This window comes from Equus przewalskii, chromosome 5, assembly GCF_037783145.1.
Source record: "Equus przewalskii isolate Varuska chromosome 5, EquPr2, whole genome shotgun sequence".
Lineage (NCBI taxonomy): Eukaryota > Metazoa > Chordata > Mammalia > Perissodactyla > Equidae > Equus > Equus przewalskii.
In genome coordinates, this window is record NC_091835.1 from 75,903,744 (window position 1) to 75,920,000 (window position 16,257).

Here is a 16,257-nt window from a genome sequence, read left to right on the forward strand (position 1 = left end):
CTGTGACGCAGCGGTTAAGTGCGCACGTTCCACTTCAGCAGCCTGCGGTTTGCCGGTTCGGATCCTGGGTGCGGACGTGGCACTGCTTGGCAAAAAGCTGTGCTGTGGTAGGCGTCCCACGTATAAAGTAGAGGAAGATGGGCACGGATGTTAGCTCAGGGCCAGTCTTCCTCAGCAAAAAGAGGAGGATTGACAATAGTTAGCTCAGGGCTAATCTTCCTCAAAAAAAAAAAAAAAAAATCCAGTCAAGATGACTTGAATATGCCTTCTGAGAAGGAGGCTAGATTGTAACATTGATTCATTCAATAAATATATTTTAAGCACTTATAGATGAGGCACTGTGTGCAATGCTGGGGATATAATATTAAGCAGCAGAGATGACTTCTAAGTGACTGCACTACAGATGGTGACTGGGGGTGTGGCATCTAGGAAAGGATAGTCCAGAAGGGCAAATATTGGCAGAATTTCTTCAGTACCTATAGAGGTGAGAGTACTCTGGCCCACAAACAAACCAATGTAGCAGGAATAATAATAAACTTTTGTTAAGCACTTACTATGTGCCAGCCACAGTGAGTGCTTTACAAAATTATTTAAATCTCAAAACTCTGAGATAATCATTGTAGATCTATAATCCCGTATTCAAAATCCATAGGGCCAGACGTGTTTCAGAATTCAGAAAATTTCAAGTTTTAGAAAAGTAAAATACTACGTATGCTGTATATTATATAACATCCTCAGGAGTAGTATCCCATAATCAAATAATTAATATTTCTGCAGTAAGAATCTATAAATAGTCTCAGTACTATTTTTTAAAAAACCGTAAATGAACTCACTTCTGTTCAGGTCAGGTTTAGCCACCACATGAGTCGCCCAAAAAAGTGTATGGATTACAGAGTTTTTTTGGATTTTGGAATCATGGATGATGACTTTTCCCATTTGTCCGTGAAGAAACTGAAGCAAGAGAGGTCAAGTAACTTGCCCAGAGTCACACAACTAATAAAAAGAGGAGACAGACTTTAATCTTTAAAAAATCTCTTTAAAAAAAACCCTAAAAACTCTGATGTCCCCTGCCCCCTACCCTACTTCCCAGCAAGGCCATGGATCTGAAGAGCTATTTCATCTCTAACCTTTGTCCCCAGGCCTGGCAGCTCACATGAGTAACCCCCTGTCTCCCAACACTGGCCCAGGGACATTTCTTTCCCCAAACAAACCAGCCTCGCCTCACATCCCCCACTCTGTACTTTCACTCACTGTGTGTTGGCAGCTTCTGTCAAGTTCTACCTGTAACTGACTTCATCTCTCAAATCAGATTTTCGGCTGCTCTATCCCCTGCAACAAGGAGTTGTGCCAGCTGGACACACTCTCCTTCCGGGGCCCCGGGCAGCCAGGACGGAGCCCACACCACAGCTGTTGAGACCCTCAGCCCCGGGTTTACTGCTCTGTTTGTGTCGCTCAAGGAGGGTCTCCCTGGCAATGATCTCCTCAATGCTCCTGGCTTTCCTTTTCCTGGCTCCGGCCACAGTGGCCACTTCCAGAGCTGACGGTCAGTGTCTGGCATGTGCGGGGCCCACTTTGGACCTGGAGAGCCAGCGGGAACTGCTTCTGGACCTGGCCAAGAGAAATATCTTGGACAAGCTGCACCTCAGCCAGCGCCCAACACTGAGCCGGCCTGTGTCCAGGGCTGCTCTGAGGACCGTGCTGCAGCGCCTCCACGGGCCCCCACAGGGGGTGCTTCCTGAGGCTGACAGGGGGCAGGAATATGAGATCATCAGCTTTGCTCAGACAGGTGGGTTCCTGACCTCTCGAGGGAAAGAAAAGTTTCCTCCCCAGCCTAACCCCTGACTCCCTCCCCCAACCCATCCCAACTCTTGCCTCCCACGGCCTGTCCTCTCCTACTCCCAGGCTCCCACCCCAAGGCTCTCTCTGTAGTTCAGACTTGGCCAGTGGCTGGCTGTTGGGAAGTGGGTAAATTTCATTTCTTTTGAGGCTGCCTGCCCCCATCGCCTCTGGCTCCTCTCTCTGCAGGCACCACAAACTTCCACAGGCTGTGATGTGAGCTCATCCACCTCCTGGGCCTGGACCCAAGGGCTGGGAGCTGGGGAGTGTGTCCTTTCTCTGGCCCCAGGATCCAGCCTCTCCAACCCCACCCCCACATGCCTCATTTGGGTAAAAGGGCAATAAGCAAAACACCGGGACTGCACTACTTCTCCACCCTGCCCCTGCCCTCTGCCTTTATACTCAGGTCCCCACATCAGAACAGGGTCAAAATGGGTCTCAGAAAGGTTGATAAAGGATAGAGGATAGAGAAGAAGAGAGAGTTACTTCCATAGAGGGGAGAGGAGGTGGAGAATTTAGTGGGCAGCTGGAGGAAGATCAAGAATTCAGAGACAGGACCCTAGAAAGAGAACAGAGGGTAGTCTCTCTGGCCTCTGAGTTCCTTCCAAGCTCTTACTTAGGCCTGGAAGGCCCTTCCCATTCCTGGCCCCTTTCCCCTGGTCTGCATCTACTCCCCTCTGCATCCAAGCACTTCCATCCTTAGAAAACCCACCCTGACCTGAGGTCAGGTCAGGTCCTGAGGAGCTCCCTCTCTGTCGGCCCCCACACCCTCACCCAGGACTCTACATATGGAATTGCCTGTTTCTAGGTTTTCTATGAAGTGTGTCTTCCCATAGAATGTCAATCCCTTGAGGCCAGAACTGTCATTTATTCCTCATGTTATCACCAGAGGCTGGTGCATAGTAGAAATAACTAACACTTATACAATGTTTACTGTGTTCTAAGCCTTTTACTTAGACTAACTCCTTGAGATCCTCACAACAACACAGTGAGGCAAGTACTGTTACCCCCATTTTAAAGGTGATGAAACTGAGGCACAAAGAGGTTGAGTAACTTGCTCAAGCTCACATGACTGGTAAGTAGTGGAGCCAGACAGCTTAGCTCTGGAATCCATGACCTTGACCACTATACCACTCTGTCTCTTGCGAACATAGTAGTTGCTCTGTAAACATTGGTTGCATTAAACAACCAAGCCACGCTGTAGGTCAGCTTGACCACAGTCTAGAGTCCCCAGTGACGATGAGACCCTATTCTAGTTCAAAGCGGGGTTTCTGCTCATGATTAAGAACGCAAACTCTGGAGCCAGATAGCCTGGACTCAAATCCTTGCTCAGCCACTTATTCTGCGTGACCTGGGTTGTTAATAGTCAGTTTTCTCATTTGTAAAATGGGGATGATGAAAAGATAGTTGATAGAATTAAATGAGCTGATACAGGTAATGTATTTAGAAGGCTAAGGTGGGAGGGAGCAGGAAATAGAAGACTCAGCTCCTGCCCAAGAGGGGTTCAGTTGCTGCTGCTGAGAATAAATTAATTAGAATATAAGGCAGAAGGAAATAAAGGCTAGACGAAGGCACAAGAGCCTGCTGGGCCAAGAATAATTCACTGGGACCTGGTGAGACAGGCAAGTCTTTCAGAAGAAGATTGCAAATGGGCTGGCATTGTAGAGTAAGTTTGACTTCAATGGGTAGAGAATGGTAAACAGCAACCTAAACAGAGGGAAAAACAGAAGTAAAAGGCTGAAGGGGTAGACTGCATTTGGAGTTGAAAAAGAGTTTGGAGCAGGTGGACAGATGGCCGTGAACCATGAGTCTCTTGAACAAGGTTGTTTTTTTTTTCACCTTTGTATCCCTGACGCTTAGCCCAGTTCCTGGTACAATGTGACAGTAATGATGGTTACCAGGTACTTAGTGTACTTGCTTCATATCATTTGATCCTCACAACCGCCCCGTAAAGTAGACTTTATTATTCCCATCCTATCAATGCAGAAACTGAGACTCAAAGATAATTTACATGGCCAAGGTCTTACAGCTTGCAAGGGGCAGAATTCAAACACAGTCCTCTCTGACTTCAAAGTCTATGTACTTTCTACATATTTGCTAATCAATGAGTGAATACAACATGCAGGTTGGAGGGGGCCTGGCCTGAGACGAAGTTTGGAAGTGAGAATGACTGATGCCTGGATTCCACCTTTTACATTTAAATATTTTATTTGAAGTTTTCATTCCAATTTAAAGTATCATCTACACCATACTGTGAGAGAAAGATCTGAGAATTGTTCTTGCTGGAGATATGAAAAGAGAGAGAGCTTGGGGCTCTGGGGAAGCTATGGTGGGGGCCGTCAGTGGAGTCCTGGAATGCTCCCCTGGCTCCTGAGGGCTGACTGTGAACATTTCTCAACTCCATATCCAGTGTCATCACACTGATAGTTTGAAATCAGCCGTGGTGGGAGAATTTATACCAGAGAATGCTATAAATCAGGGTTTTTTTCCTCTGGAATCTAGTTGTAAAACATTTACCAGCACACCACCACCTGTGACCTAAAAATACAAGTTATCTGCCTCCCACGCACCTAAACCGCAAGGCTGAGACGGGGACTTGATGACCGTAACAGATATTCCTGTTCAAATGGGGGATGGGAGAGCAGGAGACACAGAGCGGTCATTGATCCGTGGAAATTCTGATGTCCAGCCAGGCGTATGTCTCAGTTGACCTCAAATCCAGAATTCCCTTGGTTAGGACCTGGTTCTGCTCCCTAGTAGGATTTTCCTCTCCTCTTAAGGAGTGCCCACCACTGCTCTCCTTGGCTTCTAGATCCACTTTCTCAGCCCTTGGCTCCACCCTCTGAGATGTTTTTCTTTTTAATTAGTAAATGACCTTTGTTTGCGGCTGAGTGGTTTTCTCAACCTGCTTCCTGTCCAAAGAAGTTGGGGGCCCAGAGACCTCTTTTCATTTTGAACCATCTCTTTCCCTTTTAGTCCAAACTGGTGCTATATTTCACTATTCAAGTTCTCTTTAAAACTCTGTGGGCCTTCTAAATAATAGATTGTAGTCTACTTAGTTAGATGGAAGGCACTCCCCTCTACCAAGACAGGCCCCTGCTTAGGTTACAAGTCAGAGTGTTGTGGAACAACACTCTGAAGATTCTCAGAAGCCCCTTGGTCTAGCTGAGAGGGTCTACAGAACATCATCTTAAACTTTAGATCGTAACAGAGGGCCTTACAGCTGACCTTTTATTTGTTTTGATCTTCACTCCAAGGCTATTTTACTAGCAGTGCCCTGGATTTGATTTTTGCCCTGAAACCATTTCTTACTTTGAGAACCTTTTGTCAGACAGAGAAAGGGATGAAAATATATTTTATTGTTCAATCTAGCAAGTCCTGTTGGAAACATTTTCTCTAAATTCTGCTTGAAAATTGAACAGTTCCTTTTTTAGTTCTTCTCACTCCTGAAATGCCTTATCATAGGCAGCTAAAATAAGCCGATTGGCACTTTCAGCATTCTGCCTGGAAATATCTTTAGCTAAATTCACAACTTTGTTAGATACCCTTCCTAGCTTCCAAGTTACCACGGACGATAGCCAATACATAACACAGGTTCCCCTTTCTCCAGCTTCCAATAGCAATTTCCTCACTGTTCGTCCTGCCTTCACTAACAATTTCCTCACCATCCTTCCAACCTCTGCCTGCCACCCAGTCCCAAAGCCAATGCTGCACATTTTAGGTCTTTGTTATGGAGCACCCAACTTCTGTTACTAATTTCTGTTTCAGTTATCCATTAATAAAACAAATCAGCCCAAACATAGAGGCTTAAGACAAAAAATTCAATATTTCTCATAATTTTGTGGTTTGACTGGCTTATCTAGATAGTTCTTCTGCTCCATGAGGTGTAGCTGAGGTCACTCATGCGCCTGCATTCAGCCAGGTGCACATATAGGGCTAGAACATCTAAGATGGTCTCTGATCCTCCAAAGTCTCTTGCTACCTGGCTTCTCATCATTCAGTAGTCTAGCCCAAGTGTCTTTAAAGCATGGTGGCTGGCTTCCAAGAGGACAAAGTTTCAAGGTGTAAGTACTTATCTAGCGTCTGCTTCCACCATTTGCCTATGTCTCCTTGGCCAAATCAAGTCACATGACCAAACCCAGAGTTAATATGGAAAGAGACTGCACAAAGCCATAAATACTGGGAGGTTCTGTTCACTGGGGGGCCCACAATGTAGTAGTCTACCACAGCCCCTGCTGGTCATGTGTCTGCCTGCCATAACCAGTGACTTAAGAGGTTCTAACTGTGGGGTGCTTAGTGACCTAGCACAAAAAGATTAATTGGGCCAATCAGACTCTTCTTCTAGGATCTTGGAACTAGGACACTGGAAGATCAACTCACTTAGCTAGGATTAGCTGAGGAAAAGTAGACTCCAGAGCTGGGGCCACCATTTTGGGACCTGAGGAAGCTCACAAGGAGGCAGAAGAAGTAGATCCTCAGAGAAGAGAGAAGAATGGAGTAGACTTACCTAGAGAGACTGAGATGAGAGAGATCACGTTGGCTCTGAGAGCTGTCGAGAGTATCTTTATTCCTGACTTTCTAATTCACATGAAGCTTAGTTGAACTTTATTTTCTGCCCTTTTATGCCCATGAGAGTATTGATGGAATTCCATAATAAAGCACCCTTTACTTGAAAAAGGAAAATAAGGGTAGCTGAGGCCAACTCATAATGGGCATTTAACTGCTTCCTAAAAGAGTTTGGACTTTAGTCATCAATAAGGTTTTTGAGGCCATGAATTTTATGATCTAGTCAAGTTTTGGGAAAATAATTCTGGTGTCAGTGTAAAATAAGAGTTAAAGAAATGAGAGACCATTCATCCAACAAATTTTTATTGAGTGCCTGCTATGTACTGGGTACTGGAGATACAATAGAGAACCAAACAGGTGTCTCTGCCTTCATAGAGTTTACATTCTAGCTGGGGTGGGTGGGAAGAAGCACACAGTAAACAAATGAACAAAACCCCAAGATGATTACAGAGAGTGACAGAAGCTATAAACACAGTTAAGCAGGACAATGTATTAGAGAGATGGAGGTAGAGTTGAAGGCTCCTTTAGATAGGTTGGTCAGGGAAGCCTCTCTGAGAAGGAGACATTTGAGCCATATGCCAAAAAGGAACCAGTCAATTCAAAGATCATGGAAAGGCAGTCCAGGCGGTGGGAATAGCAAGTGCAAAGGCCAGGAGGTGGGTTCATGTTTGGTGAGTTCAAGGAACAGAAAAAGGCCAGTATAGATAGAATATAATCATTAAATGACAGAATGCCTGATCATACAAGTTTGCTATGTTAAGGAGTTTAGATTTTATTCAAATAGCAATGGGAAGGCTTTGAAGGGTTTTAAACTGAGAGATTAAGCTGATCAGATTTATGTAATAAAATGATCACTCTGGCTGATGTGTGGAGAATTGTTTGGGGGACAAGAGTGGATCACTTGGGAAGCTATGGTCATAATTCAAGAAAAAGATGATTGTGGGTTGAACTAATATACAGTAGAGGAGGTGGGGACAAGTGAACTTATGTTATGAATTGGAGGTAGAGTTGACAGATCTTGCAGATAATTTCAAAGAAGGGGATGAGGGCAATTAAGGTTTTGGCTTAAGCAGTGCATTTCCAGGGAAGGGCAAGGTTTGGGTTGGGGGGATAAATCTAAAGTTCATCTTTGAACATAAAAAGCTTGAGATATCATTGGATATCCAAGTGGAATATCAGAGCAGCAGCTGGATATACAACCCCAAGGCTCAAGAGATCAGGGCCAGGGATATATATCTGGGCATCATCAGCATATAGAAGGAACTGAAAGCCGTGAGAATTGATGAGATTGTTCTGGGAGAGAGTATAGATAGAGACGAGAAGGGACCTCAGGACCTCCAACATTTAGGGGTCAGGCAGAGGAAGGGGAGCTGTCAGCAAGAGACCAAGATGGAGTGGCCAGAGTCACAAAAGCCAAGAGAAGGAAATATTTCAAAAAGGCTGGGAATGGTTAAGTGTGTCAAACACTGCTTAAAGGTCAAGTAAGATGAATATAAAGAGAGGAAACCATTGCATTTGGCAGTGTGGAAGGTAATGGTGATCCTGACAAGAGCAATTTCAGTGGAGTGGAAGGGATAGAAACCCAGTGAAAGTGTTTCAATGGGGCAGGTGAGGAATGAAGAGGGGAAATTGGGCAGTAGTAATAGGGATAGGAAAAAATGCATAGCATTAGAACCATTGTAGTGAGGGACTGGATGTGGGGAGTGAGGGGGATGATCACAGGGTTTCTTGAGGTGATAAGGAGGGTCGTGGTGCCACCAATTTTAAGAACAGAAAGAGAGATATATAGGAAGGAAAATAATGATTTTTACTTGGGACCAATTGATTTTAATGTGATGGCAAGACATACATGTGGCAAAATTAAGCAGTTATAAGTTTAGGCCTGAAGCTTGATGGCTCCCAAATCTGTATGTCCAGTCCTGAGGTGCAAAATGGCCTGAACTAGACGTACAGATTTTGGAATCACCAGCATAAAGATTGTGTTGGCTGACCATGAGTGTGGGTAAGAGCTCCCTTCAGTGTAGAGTAAAAGGAAACGAAAGTCAAGGACAAACTTTGGAGAACTCTAGCATTGAAGGGCTGGTCAGAGAAAGAAAAGCCAGCAAAGAAAATCAAGGAAGAATCATAAGTCATGGAAGCCAAGAGAGAAAAGACTTTCAAGAAGGAAAATGCCAAGTGCTGCAGAGAGTTCAAGGATGCTGAGAATAGAGAGGTAGCTGGTGGAACTGACACTCAGAAGGCTGCAATGATCGGGGCTTCTTGTGTTCACAGGCCTCTCCAACGTCAACCAGACTCGTCTTGATTTCTACTTCTCTGATAGAACTGCTGGTGGCATGGAGATTCAGCAGGCCAGCCTCATGTTCTTTGTGCAGCTCCCTCCCAATACCACCCAGACTATGAAGGTGAGGATCCTTGTGCCAGGGCCACATGACACCAACCTCACCTTGGCCACTCAGCACCTGCTGGAGGTGGATGCCAGTGGCTGGCACCAGCTCCTCCTGGGGCCTGAAGCTCAAGCTGCATGCAGCCAGAGGCACCTGACCCTAGAGCTGGTACCTGAAGGCCAGGTAGCCCAGAGCTCAGTCATCCTGGGTGGGGCTGCCCATAGGCCTTTTGTGGCAGCCCGGGTGAGAGTTGGCGGCAAGCACCGGGTTCGCCGGCGAGGCATCAACTGCCAGGGTGGGTCCAGGATGTGCTGTCGACAAGAGTTCTTTGTGGACTTCCGTGAGATTGGCTGGCACGACTGGATCATCCAGCCTGAGGGCTACGCAATGAACTTCTGCACAGGGCAGTGTCCACTGCATGTGGCAGGCATGCCTGGCATTGCTGCCTCCTTTCACACTACAGTGTTCAATCTTCTCAAGGCCAACACAGCTGCAGGTGCCACTGGAGGGGGCTCATGCTGTGTGCCCACAACTCGGCGCCCCCTGTCTCTGCTCTACTATGACAGGGACAGCAACATTGTCAAGACTGACATACCTGATATGGTGGTAGAGACCTGTGGGTGCAGTTAGTCCGTGTGTGGTGTGGGCAGCCCAAGGTGGGGCACACAAACATGCCCTCACAGAGGTGTCCTTCCCTGAGAGGAGAGAGTGACCCCACTGCTGCCTCTGAGGAGGAGGACTCCCTCTTCCTGAGAAACCTATGGAAATGATCCCAACTTTGACGTGAGGAGATCTTCATCTAAGAGAGTCACTGTACCGTCTTCATGACCACCAGCCTCTCTCCTAGGACATAGTCCAACTAGCTCCACGTGCTCAACCGCCACCCCAGGGACTCTGATCCACCTGCAACCATGAGCAATGCCATCAGGTTCCCAGGCAAAGACACCCACAGCCTGCCCTTAATCTACCCCGTAATAATCCTCTATGCCTCGCTGCCCTTCCCATTCCACCGCCCCCACTCCGGGATGAGCTGACCTGGCCTCTTCCCTTGATTGTCAGGATCTCCAGAGAGCCCCTTCCTTGGATTCACCAGAGATCACATCACTGTTTTCCAGAGTGAGGCTTGCTCCTCTCTGTGTCTTGAGCCCCTTTCCTTCTTACCGGCCCAGCTGGGCTGCTAAGGCCCTCTCAGCATACCCTCATCCATTCTCTGTCCTTCTCTGCCCTGCTCTGTCCCCTCGGGGGCTGACTGACCTGAGCTCCTTTGGCCTCTGGCTTCCTGCTGAGTTTGACTAAGGGGAGACACAGGCAGGAGATCACAGGACAGGAGGAGATAGAGGTCAGGGTATTTCTTATTCCTGCTCCCTCTGCTTAGGTGACATGGTTCTGAGTGATGGTGGCTGTGGCCATGTCCTGACAGCTTCTGTCTGGCTCCCTGCTTCCAGGGCTTGAGCTCTGCTAGATTCTGATATCGCTAGGGGCTTATAATGGCTTTCCACTCTTGCTAGTCCCTGGGTGCTTCAGCATCCCCCTTTCGTTCCCTTAACCCTGCCCATACCTCTGCACAGGAGTTCGTCATTAAGTCTTCTTTGGGATGCAAACACTGACAGCTGAATGGGTCTTTTGTCTCCTGCCCGGACTCTGACTGACTCCATAGGTGACACAGAGCCTGCCTCTCCTGCCTTGCCGACCTCTGCTCTCTCCTCACACAGGCTCCTCAGGGCTGAGCTACTGTGTCCATCCCACACTTCGTGTCTCTTCCTTCCCCAGACTGCCTCCTCTTCTTTCGTAGGCCCCCTGCTCCCTCCCAGAACCATCTTTGCTGCTCTTACAGCTAATAAAGACCTGGGTTTTACCTGCTCCTCTCCTCCCTCTGTACTCACTCCAAGAAATGAGACAGATCGCTGCTCAATCAGCAAGTTGGCCAACAACCTGTGGGCACACACCTGGTGGGAGGCAGAGGCATGGCTCAGAGCTGGCTGCCTTCCCTCACCGACCCCCAGGGCTCCATCCAGGAGTCCTGTCTGGAAGCTGGAACTGGCCAAGGGCCACTTGAGCGGGACAGGAAGAAGAAAAGGAAGGCTGGGGATGAGGTGAGGGAGGCATTCACTCTGAGACTGGGGCCTCTCTGGACCTTTACCCTTCTTCCTCCACCATCTCCTCCCTTTGGTTGGACAGCCCTGAACCATGAGGTCGATATTGTCTGTAGCCCAAGGCCTAGTTTGCGCAAAACCCATGTGTTCTGTGGGTAATGTAATGTCTGTGTTTGCTTAGCTTATAACCCCTCCTACAAGGGCCTGAGGTCCTGGATTAGGAACCCAAGAGGAGAAAGTCTGAAGGGGACCTTCTGAGGGCTGCAAAGCTGAACTGTGGGGCTTCCTGAGCACCCAATGGGAGTTATCCCACCTTTGACTTGAGGAGATCTTCATCTAAGGACATCCTTGGGTGCCTCTCCCTCCCACTTCCACCAGTGTCTACCCCTCACCCATTCCACCCCTCTCCCAGATCTAACCTTCCTCCCTCCAACTACAGCTTCATTCCCCAGGGCCAAGACTAAGGTGAAATGAAGTGAGGCACCCACCTAGGGGGCAAAATCTTAAGGGGGGGGGGTGCCAAAAAATTCATCAATGAAAATAAATAATATCTTAAGGTAATATTTTAAAAACATCAAAATGAATGCCAAAAGATCCATGATGAACAAAATAGTAAATTTTAAAATAAACGCAAAATCGATACTATTCCCTTTCTTTTTTGGCTCTGCTTTTGTAAAAAGGGGAAAAAGTGGGTTTATCTTCTTCCAAACCTTTTTTTCCGGATCCCCCTGGTCCCTAACCCTAGACTCTGTCAGGCTTTTCTCCTTTGGGCAAGATCATCATTCAGGCTGCTTCTACTTCCTTCCCCAGCTCCAAGCGTGCACTACCCCCAGCCCCCAACCAGGTTGGTGGTGGGGCGGGCCTGTGAGGCAGATGGCTGGGGTATTTATAACCCGGGAGCACTTCTTGGGGAAAGTGACTAAGATGCTAAGAGCATATTTATAGCTGGGTTCTGACGTAAGTGTCAGCGGGGAGGTAGGGCCAGGCACAGCAGCAAGAGGGTAGGAAGGGCTGAAAATTGGGGCCACCTGACAGAGAGGGAAGGGGAGAGGTGGGGTCAGTGACTCCTACAGCTACTTCTTGCTGCTTCGCTTGACTCTGTCTCCTGGCACCAACAGGTAAGCCCTCTGAGACAGCACCATGGGCAGAAACTTCTACTTTGAAGTTCTACAGTCCAGATCACAGAGGGTAGAGGACTGTCACTCACCAGCCCCGGCCAACAGAGAGGGATCTGGGAGCTGGGGAGAGTGCTGGACAGTGGGGATTGAATGTGTTTCAGGACCTGGGGAGAAATGCAGGGTGGACAGGAGGGTCTAAAAGTCTCATTGTTCCTTCTCACTCCTCTCTACCCCTTGGTACCTTGAGTTTCCAGGAAGAACCTGGCACCTATCACCAAGCTCCCTAGCCCCACTGCCCCAGTATCAGTGTGATGAGGTCCAAAACCAAAGGTAGCCATGATGTGGTTCCTGATGACAGCCTCTGCTCTCTGGAGAGACCACGGGGACCAGCTCTGTGTCTCCTGTTGGAGAGGCAGGGTCCCCAGAGTGAGAGACTGGGAAGTGCTCTGCATCTCTCCACTCCTAGAGCAGCATCTTCCTTGGGAAGCTGGTCAGCGCTAAGGGTGATGTTGTCCAGTGGCTCGGCACTGCCACATGGTGGACACTGGAGGTACTGAGGCCCATCCCCCAAAGCAACACCTTCCTCCCGCTGGTGACAGATCTAGTAGTCTCTCTTGACAATCCCCACGGGCTAAATAGGGGGAAGATGAATAAAATGGAGTGGGGACACACTGCCAAGTCACACTCGCTTCCTCCGAGCTTCTTGAAGCAATTGGGACATAAGGAGAAAGGCCCTGGGCCTCCCATGTAAGTCAGTGAGGAAGGGTGGTAAGGAGGGCTGGGATTGGAACTAAAGCTGCTGCACTCTCCTTGCTTTGCTCTTAAAAGCCCTTAAACCTCCCATTTCCCAGCCCCATTAATAGAAGCTTGGCACCAATTCTAGGATGCCTCAAATTTAGGCAACACTCACAGTACCCTGCAAGAGAACCAGCAGCCAGGGACAGGCCCTCCCAAGTCCCATGCCCGCTGCCAGCTGCGGTGGACTCTGCCCTGTTGTAAGATTGCATCACCCCACTCCCACCTCTCTGGGTTTCCTGAGACATCAGAGTAACATGCCACCCCCCCTCCCTACCATGCCCTCCTCCACGTTGTGCTCCAGTCCAACTGGACTCTGAGCGGCCAGCACAGGCAGGGTCAGGGGGTGACTTCTGTGCCCTGTTGCACGGTCACCTTGGCCTGGGCAAGAGGACTCCGTTCCTCCCACCCCCCCAGCCTCTCTACCCTGTTCCAGCCTCTTTGCTAGAAGTAAAGACATCAGAGTTCTCCTTCCGACTCAGAGACCCCAGAGAAATAACCACTGGAACTCACAGCTGCCTCATGGAAACTGCTGCAGCAGAGGTGGCTGGGCAAGCTAGAAAGACTGGGGTCTGGGAGGAAATTGCTGGCCCCACCTTGCTCATATGGAGTTCCCTCCCCCGAATCCCAGACCTTGGGGCCTGAGCATGTGAAATCATCCTCTTTCTTGCATCATGTGTGTCCACACTACCCCCCCCCCACCCCCATACCCCTACCTGAAGCTCAGTGACCAGGGCCAGATGGTGAAACCCGAGCTCCAGGGGGGGACCTCCACCCCCTGCAGGGACCTGATGGGCAGCACAGCTGGCCAATCCCGAGGCTCAGAGGGTAGGTCACCGGCTGATCACTAGGTGAGGGAGCCCCAAGCTGCTGGCTCTAAAGAGGCCTCAGTCAGTAACCAGACGTGAGCTGTGAGGGTCAAACTGGCCGACTGCGCTAAACACAGCTACCCAGCGGACCATCCACTTCCTGCCTTCCTGAGTCCCAGGCAACAGAAGACAGGTGGCTCTACCCTTGGCCAAGGGTAGGTGTGGCACTGCTGTCTGCTGCTGCTGTGCCCTCGTTGGCCTCTACGCAATACGACTCAACAGAAGGAGCAACTGCCATCTGAGGCTCCCAACCCGACCCAGGGCCATCTGCCAGGAGCATGGGGCTCCCTGATGTCCAGCTCCAGCTGGTGCTGCTGTGGGCATTGGTGTGGGCACAGGGGGCAGGGTCTGTGTGTCCCTCCTGTGGGGGCCCCACACTAGCACCTCAAGCAGAACGAGCCCTGGTCCTGGAGCTAGCCAAGCAGCAAATCCTGGAAGGGCTGCACCTGACCAGTCGTCCCAGAATAACTCATCCTCCATCCCAGGCTGCGCTGACCAGAGCCCTCCGGAGACTACAGCCAGGAAGTGCGGCTCCAGCGAATGGGGAGGAGGTCATCAGCTTTGCTACCATCACAGGTAGGTGAGAGAGAGATAGGCAGAGGGCAGATGGGGGGAAAAGGAGGCAGAAGGGGAGACTGATAAAAGGCAGAGGGAGCGGAGTGTGGGAGGAGGAGGCAGAGATGGGGCAGGGACCGGTTGCGGAGGACGCGAAGGGGTCCCTGTTTCTTCTAAAGGTGGGTGCTATGGAGAGCAGTGGGCAGGGCTTGCAGGGGTCTCAGAGGAGAGCTTCATCTCTGCTCACATTCCTCAGTACCTTCTCCATCTTTCTGGCAGACTCCTCCACTTCCACCTGCAGCTCCGTTCTCACTTTTCACCTGTCCGCTCCTCGGTCCCACCACCTGGAGCATGCTCGCCTCTGGCTGCACGCGCTCCCCACCCTTCCTGGCGCTCTTTACCTGAGGATCTTCCAATGCGGCCCCAGGAGGAGGCGCCGAGGGTCCCGCGCCCTCCTAGCTGAGCACCAAATGAAAACCCCGGGCTGGCACGCCCTGACTCTGCCCTCTAGTGGCTTGAGGGGTGAGGAGTCTGGTGTCCTGAAACTCCAACTAGACTGCAGACCCCTAGAAGACAACAGCACAGCTGCCCGACAGCCTCGCCAGCTCTTGGACATGGTGGGAGACCGGCGGCCCTTCCTGGAGCTTAAGATCCGGCCCAGTGAGCCTGGAGCAGGCCGGGCCAGGAGGAGGACCCCCACCTGTGAGCCTGAGACCCCCTTATGTTGCAGGCGAGACCATTATGTAGACTTTCAGGAGCTGGGATGGCGGGACTGGATCCTGCAGCCCGAGGGGTACCAGCTGAATTACTGCAGTGGCCAGTGCCCCCCACACCTGGCTGGCAGCCCGGGCATTGCTGCCTCCTTCCATTCTGCTGTCTTCAGCCTCCTCAAGGCCAACAACCCTTGGCCCTTGGGTAACTCCTGCTGCGTCCCTACTGCCCGAAGACCTCTCTCTCTCCTCTATCTCGACCGTGATGGCAATGTGGTCAAGACAGATGTGCCAGACATGGTGGTGGAGGCCTGTGGCTGCAGCTAGCAAGAGGACCTGGGGGTTTGGAGCAAAGAGATCACGTCAGGGGTTCCCAGGCAAAGGGCATCTGTGGCTGGAGGCATCAGATTTCTGATCCACAGCCCCACCCAATGGGCCACCTGGCAGTATGACTGGGTTGACCTCTATGGGACCCAGATGGGCATCTTCTTGTCCAGACTCCAGCCTATTCCAGGCTGGTTGATGTGTGGGGAGATAGGGAAAGTGTGTCCTCTAAAGGAGTCTACCCAGAAAGTGTGATTTCCTACCCTAGGCCCTATGAGAAGATGGCAGAGGCGAGGGGGGGGGAGGGGAGGGAAGGAGAAGGCAGAGAAAAATGACTTAGTCTCTCTCAAGATGAGAAAGTCCTCAAGTGAGGGAAGGAGGAAGCAGACAGAGGACCCAGCAGGCTTGGAGCAGGGGAAACAAGCTGGCCAAGGGTGGGGACTGTGGAAGTGCTTTAAGGGAGGGTCAAGAGGGAAAAGGGCAAGGGACTGAGGGAAGATCTTTAGGAGAGCCCCAGAAATGGGAGTCAGGAGAGAAGGGTGCTGAGCCTGAGAAGTTCCCTGGTTTTCCCTGGGAGGCAGGACCCACTGGGGAGACAAACATTTCGACTTTCCTAATAAAAACGAAGGGAAAAAAATCAACAAGTGTGAGTCATAAAGAAAGGCTGGGGTGAGGGTCCAGAGCAACGGTTCTCAAGGTGTGGTCTGGGGACCCCTGGGAGGTCCCTGAGGCCCTTTCAGGGCTGTCCACAAGGTCAAAACTATTTTCACAATAATACTAAGATGTTATTTGCCTTTTTAATTTTCATTATCTCCAAAGCATAAAGTGGAGTTTTCCAGAGGCTGCGTGACATGTGATTACATCATCTTTCTGCCATCATTGTTAATGGGATATGTGCTTGTGTTACAAATGTTTTTTCAGTTTTAATTTCTAATATGGTAAATTGATATAAACCACATAAACAAAAGCTCAATAATGTTTATTTATTTATTTTTTAAGTATGCTTT

The 16,257-nt window shown here is 49.7% G+C and overlaps 2 protein-coding genes across 2 annotated transcripts; both read left to right on the forward strand.

Moving 5' to 3' along the window:
- The first annotated feature begins 1,220 nt into the window (after positions 1-1,220).
- Positions 1,221-11,524, forward strand: INHBC (inhibin subunit beta C). Its single transcript, XM_008533547.2, has 2 exons — positions 1,221-1,786; positions 8,674-11,524. Exons 1-2 carry the CDS (start codon positions 1,474-1,476, stop codon positions 9,414-9,416), a joined length of 1,056 nt encoding a protein of 351 aa, XP_008531769.1. The 5' UTR covers positions 1,221-1,473; the 3' UTR covers positions 9,417-11,524.
- Positions 11,525-13,648: 2,124 nt separating this feature from the next.
- Positions 13,649-16,223, forward strand: INHBE (inhibin subunit beta E). Its single transcript, XM_008533546.2, has 2 exons — positions 13,649-14,237; positions 14,496-16,223. Exons 1-2 carry the CDS (start codon positions 13,940-13,942, stop codon positions 15,251-15,253), a joined length of 1,056 nt encoding a protein of 351 aa, XP_008531768.1. The 5' UTR covers positions 13,649-13,939; the 3' UTR covers positions 15,254-16,223.
- Positions 16,224-16,257: the final 34 nt, after the last annotated feature.

Bases quoted from the DNA above. Each gene is read 5' to 3' on its own strand.
- INHBC (XM_008533547.2), top strand. From the start codon at position 1,474: ATGATCTCCTCAATGCTCCTGGCTTTCCTTTTCCTGGCTCCGGCCACA. The intron at 1,787-8,673 runs GTGGGTTCCTGA...TTGTGTTCACAG, and splicing joins CATCAGCTTTGCTCAGACAG to GCCTCTCCAACGTCAACCAG.
- INHBE (XM_008533546.2), top strand. From the start codon at position 13,940: ATGGGGCTCCCTGATGTCCAGCTCCAGCTGGTGCTGCTGTGGGCATTG. The intron at 14,238-14,495 runs GTAGGTGAGAGA...TCTTTCTGGCAG, and splicing joins CAGCTTTGCTACCATCACAG to ACTCCTCCACTTCCACCTGC.